At 36.5% G+C, this 14,189-nt stretch overlaps 1 protein-coding gene across 1 annotated transcript; it reads left to right on the top strand.

The window, feature by feature from the left end:
• The first annotated feature begins 5,514 nt into the window (after positions 1 to 5,514).
• On the top strand, positions 5,515 to 6,151 carry LOC129237937 (uncharacterized). Its single transcript, XM_054872939.1, has 3 exons — positions 5,515 to 5,636; positions 5,707 to 5,797; positions 5,871 to 6,151. Exons 2-3 carry the CDS (start codon positions 5,711 to 5,713, stop codon positions 5,940 to 5,942), a joined length of 159 nt encoding a protein of 52 aa, XP_054728914.1. The 5' UTR covers positions 5,515 to 5,636; positions 5,707 to 5,710; the 3' UTR covers positions 5,943 to 6,151.
• Positions 6,152 to 14,189: the final 8,038 nt, after the last annotated feature.

Genomic DNA, 14,189 nt, shown 5'->3' with positions numbered 1-14,189 from the left:
CTGTAAACTTCAAAAATCAGCTATTTGCGTTAACTCTATGTGGTAGAAACGCTTGATATTTCTAAACCTAGACGAGCTCTCAACCGCAGTTAAGTTCTTGGTAGAAATATACAATAAAATTAAAAGTTAAAAAATGTATGGCATTGTAAAACTAATTATTTTTCATATTTTCCAATTTCGTTACGATACAAGCTTTGTAAATATATATACATATATAAAATATAGTTAAGTATAAAAACACACTCAGCTATTCTACACATAATCTACTCCATAATCTTGTAGCTTTAAACATTAGATATTAAATAATGCAAAATCAAAGTAAAAATATTATTAAAATGAATGAATAACAAAAAAGCGCACGAAATCAAATAAACAATGAATCTTTGAAATACAGAAGTTAATTATGTCTAAAACATAGTACACCTAGAAAATGAATAAACAAAATGTGAAATAAAAGATCTATATATGCAAATAAATTTAATAGTAATTTCTTTTAATAGCCCATGGTGAAAAGATTTTTAGAGACGTGGCCAAGATCAAACCGTCAGCGATTTTGAAGGAATCAGCTGATTGGCTGGCATAACCCAAGAATGATAGAAACAAACAACACATGAATAAAATGCACGACTGAGAAGTCACACACACAACGATTCTGTAAAATTCGCTGAGAGCAAAGTAGCGGGACCACGATCGGTGTCTCCTTATTAGCCTCTCCAAAGCGCACATAGCCGAAGTCGTAACAGCGGCTTGTTTACTAAAAAACTGAGATTGTGTTGGTGATATACAAAAAATATCAACGCAGTCTGCGCTCATTTTGCTCCGTTGCACAATGCGGCCGATTCCCGAAAAGCTGGCCAAAACTCAAAAAATTAAGTAATTGATTCAAAATGTCTTACTCGGGGGTTGTCGGGGTCGCTGATTACGAATTTGATCTTAAAATTTTGAAAATCCACCCCCTTCCACCCCTATTGGCCACCCCCTCACGTGAAATAGCGTATATTCTAGAACATAATCAAGATGCATGTAAATTTATATGTTTTCGGGGTCGCAAGGTAGCAAGTGGTAGCAGCTGAATCTTGTTTTATTCAGTAACCATTACTTTTTTGAGTAACCTTTAATAGGTTTTAAAGCAGCATATGACGGCGTTGTATTACTATACAGTTTGAAAACTCAAATTTTATAAAAAAATTGCAAAAAATGTATCTACGTATTGCTGCAGCTATAAATTTTGTGTCGAGGTATTGATATGTACTAAAGATTTCTCGTACTTTACTAACCTTCCGAAGATGATTCCATTTGGTTTTGTTCAATTTACTCCATTACAAAATCTTTCAAATGTGTACAACTTTCACTATTCATCGACAGTAAGAGAGGATACTTAGGGTACAGGACGTTGCTATGAACGGTTTTCACTACTCAAGGCATTACTGTAGCCAACCTAAAGACAAAAAAACTCTATCTAGAAACTTTTTTTTTCGACTTTTGGCCAGCTTTTTGGGAATCGGCCGCACTGTGCGTCGCCGTCTGAACAACGGCTGATTGGGCGAGTGTTTGAAGCCGTGTGAAATGAGCTACTGAGTACTCGATGACGTGGCAGCCGAAGTTGCTCCAACAATTTTGTTGCTCACCATAGCAGATGTTCGGCCAATCTAGTAATCTATCATCCTTGTAAGAAGGTCTTGTTGCTGTTGTTTTTGTAATAGCATAAAACATTCCCCATACATTTTTTAAGTTGATAATTATTGGTCTGATATAACTCTGTGGGCAAAAAGTAAGGTGAATTTATTTGTCAAACTTCCCGGGATTAAAATTTCGCTCTGGGCCAACTTTCATGTGAATGTCATTATCAGTAATATACTCGTATTTACGCTTGTGTTTACCAAACGACTAAGAGTCCATTTTTCGATTTTTACAATGTCTGATTTGATTGAGCAGAGAAGTGCCATCAAATTTTGTTTGCGGAATGAAATTTCGGCTGCGGAAACGTTTAGCATGCAGAAGGCATTTGGTGATTCGACCATGTCGCAGAAAAATGTTTATAAGTGGTACAAAGACTTCAAAGAGGGTCGAGAACGTGTTGATGACTTGGAGCGCTCCGGACGACCATCGACGCCAACTATTGACCAACACGTCAATAAAGTGAAGGAGTTAGTGCTCAAAAACCGTCGGTTGACTGTTAAAGACCTTACTGATATGATCGGAATATCAGAAGGATCTGTGAAAACCATTTTGAAAGACCATTTGGGCCTACGAAAAGTCAAATCTCGTTTGGTACCGAAAACTCTCAATTTCTTGGAAAAAGTCGTCGCGTTGATGTGTGTGAAACAATGCTTTCAGACTATCAAGACAAGCTCAAATGCATCATTACGGGAGATGAGACTTGGATTTATGCTTACGACCCTGAAACAACCGACCAATCAAGCGAATATCGTGCTAAAGGCGAAGCAAGACCGAAAAGAGCACCTCAAAGTCGTTCAAAAATAAAGGTCATGATGACAGTTTTTTTCGATTTTCTTGGTGTGGTGCACTATGAATTCCTTCCACCTGGCCAAACTGTTAATAAGGAATATATTTGAGCGTTATGCGTCGTTTACGTGAAGCAATTCGTCTAAAAAGACCAGAATTATGGGCCAACAACTCTTGGTTTTTGCATCACGATAATGCACCGTCTCACACTGCACTCGTTCTTCGTGACCATTTCGCCAAAAATTCCACGCATATCGTTCCGCAACCACCGTATTCGCCTGATTTGGCTCCGTGTGACTTCTGGCTATTCCCAAAACTCAAGAGACCACTCCGGGGAACGCGTTCGGTGTCGATTGAGGAGATAAAAGCTGAATCGAAGAAGGTGCTGATGGCTATACCGGAAATGGACTATTTGGCATGTTTCGGGGATTGGAAAAATCGTTGGCATAAGTGTATTTCATCGAGAGGGGATTATTTTGAAGGGGGTGAAATTGATTTACAAGAATAAATAAAGAATTTTAATTTTACAACCAAATTCACCTTACTTTTTGCCCACAGAGTAAATCCGGATCGGATCGTTTTGAGATGGCGGCCATTCAAGCCTAGGCTTAAACGAGGTATCCCTTCGGCAATGAAATATATGTTCAGTAAAATGTTTAACTTTAGAGAGTGACTTCTTCTTCTTCTTTAGTGGCATTCAATTTCTAAAGGGAGGGCGCTTAAACTTGCAATGCATAAAACAGACTTTAGCCCACTGCGGTCCAAGGTAGGATATGGAATGGAAACTGCAAATCGATTCTTCACGCTAAAGAACGCAAAAAAGTTGCAAGAGAATCCAAAGGGTACGAGCGTTACAGCTGGTTACAATTTATGCTCAATCCTCAAATTGTAATTTAGCGTCGGAAAAAGCTAATATAAAGAATTTAGGCAAAGAAGAGGTTAATCGAAGTTAATCTAATTTTGACCCTATGGAACGTATGTGGAGAACGCACTATTCTTAGCTTTTTTCAATTTGAACCTCCCATTTTTCTTATTTCACTTTTAATTTCAATGAAAAACTCTTACTGGTTTTCTAGTTTTCGTTAACTTTTTTAAATTGTGCTCTCTTTGAGAGAGTTCAGATAACAATTCAACAGTTTCGCTAACTTTGGTTAAAGGCTACTTCGGTTAAAGTCATATATCTCTGTCAGTTTTGCTCTGATTGCCTTAAAAATTTGGCTCGGCATTTAAGAAGTGTTAAGCTTTAGAAGGAAATAAAAAACCCAAATTCGATGTTTTGAAAATAAGTCCATAAAACTCGTTTAAAGTTTCCTTGCCTTTAAACATCCCTAACTAGATACTCCAGAGTATTTGGTTGGTTTGATGTCCGATGTGGATATGCACGCATATTTTTTCTAATAGCGTCCGCCCCTCGGAGGATAGCCATGGCAAACCTCAGAGTGCAATTCTGGTATGAAAAACTTCACGTACAAACTTTTTGCTGCTCAGAGGTAGTATAAAACTATGGATTCCTTAATACCCTCGTACCAGCAATCTTCATAATGAAACCGTTCTTGGATTGCTTAACCCTCCGTTCGGCATCCGGGACTTACCAGACTTTTTCGACTCTGGACGTCAATTTAACATTTTTCTATTACACCTAACGACTTGAGCTTACAGGTAGCTTCCCAAAATTAATTTTTTCCCCGATTTATGGATATAACCTTTTAAAAAACATCCTCGAACAGAAAGAAAAATGGCCAGAGCCAGGTGCCCAACTGAAGATTTGGTGAAAAGGTGTCCTAACCCTCTCTTGGATCAATTTCATTCCCGAGATAAATTAAATGAAAAAATTTAAATTAGGAAGAGGGAATCATATTATTTCTGGGTAGCATGAAAATGAGCAACTTCCATTCTGTATACTTAACCGGCCTCGGTGGTCTCGCGTAAGTGCATTAGCCTACCATCCCAGAGGTTGTGGGTTTGAATCCCACGTAAAGCACGGTCCTCGCACTTTTCCAAATTTACCTGCTTTCCCTGTTTCTAAAATAAATAAAAAAATTAAAAAAAAAAAAATTTTTAAACAATTCTCATTCCTCAACCCCAAAACTTATCCTTTCCATCCTTACTCCCGCACAATAGTCAGCGCATTATTTGCATTGTGGCTGCTAAAATAAGCAAAAACAAAGAAAAGCACACAGTTACACATTGCAGCAGGGGCGCCAGCAAGAGGAAGCGGGCAACCGCGGTAATAGCGCAGACACATCAAATTTAGCGAAGTCCTCAACCATCTGTGCGATTCTTCTGGCAGAAAAATGTGAAACACAGATGGCGCTCCAAGCAGTAAGAAGGCGTTGTTTCTTAGCAACGACAGCTGGGCTTTCTCAGAACTGGTAGCGACAGGCTAATCACCTACCCTGTCAGAAAGCAAAATAGATTAACGAATCCAACGCAAGACTGAGTCTTGTCGAGGCCCCATGCTCCGGAGAGGAGTGAACAAAGAAAAGACAATTTTTTTTCTAAAATGTCAATAAAGATGAATGTAGTACAAAAACTTAACCTAATAGACTATTTTATGATTGTATTTTTTACTATATTCAACCACGCGGGAATCTGGTTTTTTATTGCAAAACAATTTTTTTTTTCTAAAAGGCCAATAAAGATGAATACAAAAACTTAATCCAATAGACTGTTTTATGATTGTATTTTTTACTATATTCAACCACACGGAACCTTATTTTTTTACATTTGTTGTTATTGCAAAAAAAGGTCTAAGAAATGTGCCGGATGTTCTATTTTTAATTTTTTATTTCCTTAATCTCGCCTGTGCTTACCAAATTAAATATCAATAAAAAAAAAATTATTTTAAATAGCTAAAAAACTTAAAATATTAACATATTTTTTACGTGGTTTCCAACAACCCTTCGGCTCACACGCAAATTAGTGCGCGTAAACTTAGTTGCAGAAACTCATGCGACGTAAAATAATTGGCCTGTCGCACGATTACAATCTCTACACTTCCTTTTCAACAACCAAGTCGGCAACGCAGTGCACCAACAGCTGTCACAATTTTGACAAACCAACTTCGAATTCAGTCTCACTTACATAACCTAACCTCGAAATTTTGACAGTTGCCCACAGCATTAGCGAATATTTTTCCTATCCGCTTAGCAGGCGTAACTAAAAACCAAGTGAGTGGAGAAGTAAAAGTGCTAGTATTTTACTAAAATAATAAATTATAAAAAATCTTTCCATCTACAGCAAAATGGCGGGTGATTCACATGCCGAGGACGCTAAATTAAGTGGACTCTCGAAACATTTCAATGGCTCCACAATGCGTGGCCGTGCTAACGTAAGTGCCTGCATAGAATCCCTCAAGCAAAGTAATTATGTAAACATTTTTTACTCTTTTCCTAATCTTTCAGGTGGCCAAAGCCACGTATGCTGTGGTCGGTCTCATCATTGCCTACAACATTCTTAAGCCCAAGAAGAAGTAAAGCAGTTTAATATGTCAATACTCGAAAACACAGCTAGACAAAAATTGTATTGAAAAGTGGCCAGAACGCATTCGCTTTTTGTGGTGCTGTTGAGGCTTCGGTTAGCTTTAGCTTGTTGTGGGGGAAATTTTGCTTATTTTGCGGGTGGAATTGTGCATTTTGTTAAAAAGAGAGTGAAATAAAAATGAAATGACGCCAGTAAAGTGTAATTGGCTTTGTTTAAAAATTGAAAGCCTGGAGGCAGCACAAATTTTGGCAAAATGCAATGAATTGAATGCTTGGTTTTTGCTTAGGGAGTGAAGCTTTAAATTTTACCATTCATTTTAAGTGTTTTACTACATGAATTGTGAGTCGATTGAAGGTAAAAGTTGTAATATGAGTTTTTTTCCCCTGTTCACTCATCTCGGGAGCATAGGGCCTTAATAAGACTCTTCCATCGTACACGATTCTGTGCTGTTGTTTTTGCACCGTCTCATGAAATGTCGGCATCGGCTAGTTCGCACAGTATCGACCTTCTTCAACTGCTTTTTTTTGGTCGACCGCGACCTCTACCCCCATGCGGGTTCCAGTGCAGCGCCATGCTCATGATGCTATGTGGTGGTTTTCTCAAAGTGTGACTTATCCATCGCCACTTTCTGCGTTTGATTTGCCTAAGGATGGGTTCCGTGCTTGTAATCTCCACAGTGCGTCGTTACTGATGGCGTTTGGTTAGAATATTCTGCAGAAGATGCAGAGGCATTTGTTGATACATTTAAGTTTTGGTGTATGTTAAATATTTCAGCAAGCGCTTTTAAAATGCCAAGGCTGCTCTTTTTCTACGTTTAGGAATCAAATGGGGTTGAATAACATTGGAAAAATTACACGGAAAGTATTAAATTGCACGCAGCACACAACCGTTCCTGCATAGAGTCGGTTCTACCGGTTACCGGAACAATGCGGATTTAATTCCAGCCGAAAGCCTCCGATGCTAGCGCTGCACTACTTTCAGTTTGTATAATAATTTTATTGTTATGTAAACCTTTATAAAATAAAATAAATAATTCCAGTCAAAGATTAAATTTTCAAGGATTCAGCAGCATTCACCAGAAATATATGGAAAATGTTTTATGCTGTGAAACACAATGTTTACAATGAGCGGCTAAAATAGGTTGAACCAAAATATGTCCAGCCACGTTAAGGACGCAGTCAAGTGCCCGCTTTATCTATTACCCACTTAGCGAAAGTTGGGTTTTTTTTAAGATATGTAGCAATAATTTTATTGTATAAAAGTTTTTATTATTGGATATTACAATGTTTAAAGAAAAAAAAAGGCTTTGTTTGTGTAAAAATATTTAAAAATGGCGGAGTTATGGCGTTTTCCCCCAAGACCCTTTTTTTGGAAGAGGCTTGCGGTGGACGCGATTCAAGTCCACCAAGTCAACTGAAATCAAAAAATCGAAAAGATTTCATTAGTATAGGGTTATATCTTCTTAGTGAACGATCAATATATTAAATATTTTGATTTTTGTGAAAATAGGAACATGTTTTTAAAAAACTCCACTTCTACAGTCCTAAAATTGGCATTAAAAAATTCATATCTGCAAAATAAAAATTTATACATAAAAAGTTGATCGTTCACTAAGAGGCGACATCAATTACGAACAATTAAAAAAAAAAAAATATAAAAATCGGTTGAATACTTTTTTTGCAATCGCCTCCACCGCAAAAGCATTTTTGGAAAAACACGTTTTTGAGATAATCGCGTTTAAAGTTTCAAGCGCCGCATGAGGCCGTACGCTCAGGACGTGACGACGCACAATTTAAAACGCTGTAACTTTCGATCTATTGCTCAGATCTCTATGAAATTTTTGGAAAATGTTCTCAAGGGATTGTACTTTACGATAAAGAAATAAAATTTATTTTGATTTTTTTGAAAAACACAAGGTATATAACCCCTTAAGGGGTTATACGCAGTTATGAAGCAAATAAAAGACGGGTTGTCAAGGATTTATCCTGAAGAAACTTCAGAATATTTTAATTTGAAAATTTTTGGCGGTTATAAAAGCATCCTTCAAGAACGTAACAAAATTTTTTATTTATGAAAATGTTGATTATAGAGCGCGCTGCAGGCGATTTCTGGAACCTCCTTTAAAAAAAGACGATTTACGGTGTACATCGTAACTCAGGATTGGATTATCTGAAATCAAAAAACCAAACAAATTTTGTTAATATATTAGATTATCTAGTAATTAATCGTTCGGCTAATCAAAATAGTGAATTTTCACAAAATGGCAGCTTTTAAAAGAAATGATTTCGATTTTTACGTTAAAATTTGGCCGTAAATTGATTATAAAATGGAAAATAAGTATCAGATTTACAAAAGGAACGATTAATTACTAGAAAATGTATTTTTAAAGATTGAGTTAAAACGGTTGACCGATCAAACAAGCCGTTTTCGAGATATCGTGTACACCGACTTGAAAAATGCCGTTTTGAAAAAAACACGTTTAAAGTTTCAATACCTACCTTAAAACGTGCCGAGGCATCTCTACATATTTAGGTATAACTCCGAAAGTATTGCTTAGATCTACATACTTCAAATTTCGTGCGTATACTTTTGAATATATGTACATTACAAAAATGCAATAAAAAAAATTCGATTTTTTTGAAAGTCATAACTGCGTATAACCCCTTAAATGAAATTGGCGAACTTCTGAGTGTATTTCCACCATGAAAAATCGTCTCATAAGGGGTTATATAAAGTGGGAAGGCCGAAAAAAACTGATTTTTCCAGAATTTTTTCTAAGAAAACTTTCAAATTAATTTTTTTCGTTTTTCTTTTTTCCAATTTATTACATCTGTCAACCTTCGACACTTAGTAATTTTTATAACAATTATGGAAATATAAGCGTAACATTAAATCATTATTTAAAGTATATTTCCTTTTACATCATAAGAGGGATAATGCGTATACGAATTATATGACAAAAAATGTAGAACAGGTTGATATTTATTTTAGTGATGAAGTATCTGCTAGGGCTGTCGAAGTTATTCGTTTTAGTCTTCGTTTTTGCACTTCTGAATGTGGAGTTTTCAGTATATCTTCGTTTGTGTGTGTTAGTAGTCTGTGAATATGATTTGTGCTGCATTCTCAAATGACGTCTTCCATAAATTTAATTTTAAGGTTTTAAGGTGTATATCGTCATCGGCTATGCGTTTGTGATAGTCCTTAGGATTTTTGCATTGTAGTCGTTGCAATATTTTAAGGTTGTTCCCAAGATTGGAGTTATAAGAGTTTTGTAGATTAACAATTCATTACCAAGTGAAAGTCGCGAGTCGCTTCGTAGTGGCCAGTAGACTTGTTCGAATCTGTTTTGACGTGATAACGTCTTATAATTCGATTTAACAGGCTGCACGCACGAAAAAATGTGTCGTTACCTTGCTCATTTGTCGTTACCTTGCTCATTTATCGTTACCTTGCTCATTTATCGTTACCTTGCTCATTTATCGTTACCTTGCTTATTGCCGTTACCTTGAATGAACTGCAAGCGAAAGCGCGGAACGAACGACAAAGCAAACGAAAGGCAACGTTCGACATCTTGCTCTCTCCTATTTAAGTGAGCGTATATATGTATGTATATGCGCAAATGTACATATATAAATTCACGTATTTGTATATATTTGCATATGCCTTCTTATTGATTATTATTAATTTGATTTACTTGAAGAATTTAAAATAAAACCAAGTTTGTTAATAATACCTGTTGTTTTAATGTTATTATTATTAATTTTTTTATTATATATGAAGGAAAAAATGTATGGTAATATTTACCACATACCTTATAAGATATGTTGTATACTAATATATCGCACTTGTTACGTTAAAGCGTAACAACTCAAAATCTGAACATTTTCAGTAGAGACGAAAAACTGTTTCCGTAAATATTAATAATATAGGTATTACAAGGGAAAAAATATGTAATATAATTGCACGAAAATATCATTAAAAACAATATAACGGTTGTTTCATTCTTATTTGTTTATTAGTTGCGCTAAAATAACAAATTTTTGAGTGGTTACTCTTTTCCTTTTCTTTTTGAGTTGTTACGCTGCGATATGTATATAAACATGCATATACATATACAATTTCGCGCAATTTTCAAAAAGAACAAATCTATATGTAAAGATGCATACAAATCATATGGACATATCAAATATACGAATCTATTCCGTACGCAAGCAAATGTAAGCTAATGTGTTTGAACTGCAAGCGAGAGCGCGGAACGAACGACAAAGAGCACAATCGGTCCCCGCGTTCGGCAACGTTCGACATCTGGCTCTGTCCTACTTGAGTGAGCATATATATGTATGTATATGCGCATTTGTATATAAATTCACATACTTGTATTTGCATATGCCTTCTTCCTGTGTGCATGGTAATGAAGCATTTCTCTGTTGAGAATAGGAAGTGTAAAGTGTCTTGAAAAAGGCAAATCGATGATGGTGCCTCTTAGTGTTGTTGACTTATTAACGTCTGATGCACAATCGAAATTGAAGATATCTTTCATGAATTTGATAAATGTTTCGTCATTTTTCACGTTTGTGTAAATGTAACTTGACCTATTCCATTGCAATTCCATTTACCTCCTCCTCTATATCCATACAAAATATCTATCAAACAAATAAAATTGAAATTTTGTTTTGAAAATTCCAACCATTCCATCAATATTTTCTTATGACGTTGTCACGTTAAACTATCGTCAGTAAACCGACTTTATAGACAACCTCTTTTTTAACTTCATTTCTCTTTTGAAGTATATGCTCCTTCCAGGCCAGTTTTATATCAAATATTAAGCCTAAATATTTGGCTTTTGTATCACATTTAATGACTTTATTATTTATAGTCAATATTTGTGGATCACACTTTCTGTTTGTGTATATTACTTGGATATTTTATCTGTGTTAATTTCGATCCCCCATGTATTGAACCAGGCCAGCGTTGTGTTAAGTAGTTGTTGTAGTTTATTTGTGGCAACATTTATGTTTTTGTAAGAGCTCATTAAAACGGTGTCATCAGCAAAGGTTGTAATCATGCTTTCGTCACTTGGGCAGGGTATATCATGTGTATAGATAATGTATAAGAAACGCTTCCTTGTGGAACACCTGTTTCCATACGTTATACATCAGTACATCATCATTCGTAGGGAACTCCGCTAAAGTAGATACTAGTCAGTTGGAAGTATTTTTTTTTCTTTAATTTGTGCAATAGTCCGGGATGCCATACACTGTCAAAAGCCTCAACCACGTCAAGATAGACTGCGACGCATTAATTTTTGTTGTCAATTTCCTTTTGTATTTTGTTTGTTACTCTGTGTACCTGTTGTATCGTTGAATGTATTCGCCAAACCCCAAAAATTGCTGAGAGGGAATGATGTCGTTAGATTGTATTAGGGGATCAAGGCGGTCATAAATCAGTTGTTCAAATAGCTTCGACAAAATAGGCAAGAGACTTATTGATCTAAAAATTTTTGCACATATTATGTTATCATTGGACTGTATTTTATGACTTAGCATTAGTAAAAATATTTATTTGGAAAGGAGCTACAGCTGATCTCCGGCAGCTCCTCTCAAAAAAAGTCGTTTTGCGGTGACCACTATATCTCTGAACTGGATCCTCTGAAATTAAAAAAGCCAAACAGATTTCGTTAAAGTAATGTTAAATCTAGTAATTAATCGAAGGAATAAGCAAAATAAATTTTTTTCACAATATGGCGATTTCTCAAAAAACAAAAACGATTTTTCACCAAAATTTCGGCCTTAAATTGTTTATATAAAAAAATATATATATTTATGGGTGAAAAAACATCTTCGATTAATTACTAAGAAGTATATTGGAGAAGCTGGTGTTAAAATTTGAGACTAATCGGTTTAGCCGTTTTCGAGTAACGTTGGCCAAAGACTTTGAGAACACCATTTTGAGAAAAACGCGTTTAAAGTTTGCTTTGTACTTTCAAGCACTCTGATACGCCTTTTTGAGACTTGCGTGTAACTTCGAAAATATTTACCGGATGGATAATAAATTTTCTGTTTGTATTCTTAAATATATGTATAGCGTTTTTCAATAGGTACGCTTCAACTTTTTTCCGATAGGGAGGGCGAACGACGCAATATTTTTTATTTTTCGCTTGTCATCTTTAAACTTCATTAGTATACATTTCATCATGGAACGCTACACACTTGAGCAACGATTGGAAATCGTGCAAATTTTTTATGAAAATAATCGTTCTATTGCTGCTACTTTAAGACTACTTTTTTCCAAAAAATCATCTTCAGTGATGAAGCTCACTTTTGGCTCAATGGCTTTGTCAACAAGCAAAATATGCGTTACTGGGCAGAAAGCAATCTACACGTGATTCATGAGGCACCGTTGCATCCCGAAAAAATCACTGTTTGGTGCGGTTTACATGCCGGCGGCGTAATTGGCCCATATTTTTTCGTTGATGAGAACGATCGCCACGTTACTGTGAATGGAAATCGATACCGCGACGTGATAAACGATTATTTTTGGCCGCAATTGAATGGTATGGACTTAGACGACATGTGGTTTCAACAGGACGGGGCCACAAGCCACACAACACACGCTACAATTGATTTGTTGAAGAGTAAGTTCGATGAGCGCATTATTTCCAGAAATGGGCCGGTCGAATGGCCGCCGCGCTCGTGTGATTTGACGCCTCTAGACTATTTTCTTTGGGGTTATGTGAAGTCATTGATCTTCAGGCGACGATTTGTTGGCTCAGAGCCAATATTGAACGCGAGATTGCTGGAATTTCGGCGGATTTATGCAAAAGAGTTGTTGAAAATTGGGTTCAACGATTGGACTTCGTAAAACGTGCACGCGGTGGTCATGCAAAAGAAATCGAATTTCATGTATATGTTCAAGCTCGATAATAAAAAAAAATTAGTTAAAAAAGTCAAACCGTTTGTGTTTTATTCAAAAAAAAAGTTGAAGCGCTCTTACTGAAAAACGCTTTACATTAAGAAAATAAAATAAAAAAAATTGATTTTTTGAAAATTCTAACTGTATATAACCCCATAAGAAACCATCTGCCGCCCACAGTCGGCTTAAAACTGTAGGTCCCTCCATTTGTGCGGAAAACATCAAGCCGCACAACACAAATAGGAGAAGGAGCTCGGCCAAACCCCCAATAAAGGGTGTAAGCGCCAATTTGGCCATCCGCAAACACCAATTTGGACTTCGGTCGCTACCTCATGAATAACTTTAGTAATGTTAGCTTCCAATGGCGCAATCGAAACTGGTTTATCTACAAAACATTTAGACTTTACACACCCCCACAAATAAATGTCCAAAAATGTTATATCACGTGATTTTAATGGCAAATCCATTAGTCTGAGACGAGAGATGAATTGCTCAACGAAACGACGACGCAGTAAATCTATTGATTCGCGGGCTGTATGGCAAGTAGCGCCGTCTTGTTGGAAAGAAATGTTGTGTAGATTATGAGCTTCAATATTCGGTATCAAAAAGTCGTTTATCATGGCGCGACAGCGTTCGCCATTCACTGTTACATTAGCGCCAGCCTCGTCTTGGAAGAAATATGGGCCGATGATTCCTCCAGACCATAGGCCCCACCAAGCGGTTGTTTTCAATGGTTGTAAAGGCTGTTCTTGAATGGTTTCGGGTTGTTCTTTAGCTCAAACACGGCATTTTTGCTTATTGACTTTGCTTATTGACTATAAGTTGACCTGCTGAGCGCACAATGAACACTTCACAGGGCGTCGATTTTCGTAATATAGTTGTACGATTTGTAAACGCTGCTGAGACGTAAGTCTTTCCATGACGAAATATCAATGAATACTGAAAAAAATTATGTATTTACTTTGACAGTAGTCACGCGTGATCTGTCAAAAATCCTATTGGGAAAAAGTACCTCCAATCTGATCACCCTTTATATACGAGATGTACGCTGCTGTTATTGCTGTCAAATCACTTAACTTTGCCCTGCCACTGTTTGTTTGTGTAAATCACCAGTCGTCTTCGTCTAACTCATCTGACGGTAGGCCCAAGAAACTTGCTGTTTCGACAGGTTGGGTCCAGAGGGAGAGGGGTGTTAGATCAGTGGGTTTCGGGTGTCAATTCTGGATATGTAGGAGTTTAACCTTCTATAGCATCCAGAACGTAATTATGCAAGGTTACGTGAGACTCTCGGCGAAGTTGGAGCTCTTCGTCTGCAATGGGTGGTAGTT

This window comes from Anastrepha obliqua, chromosome 2 (assembly GCF_027943255.1).
Source record: "Anastrepha obliqua isolate idAnaObli1 chromosome 2, idAnaObli1_1.0, whole genome shotgun sequence".
In the NCBI taxonomy this organism is placed as follows: Eukaryota; Metazoa; Arthropoda; class Insecta; order Diptera; family Tephritidae; genus Anastrepha; species Anastrepha obliqua.
The sequence above is the reverse complement of the archived record's forward strand: the minus strand, read 5'-3'. Positions and strand labels throughout refer to the sequence as shown.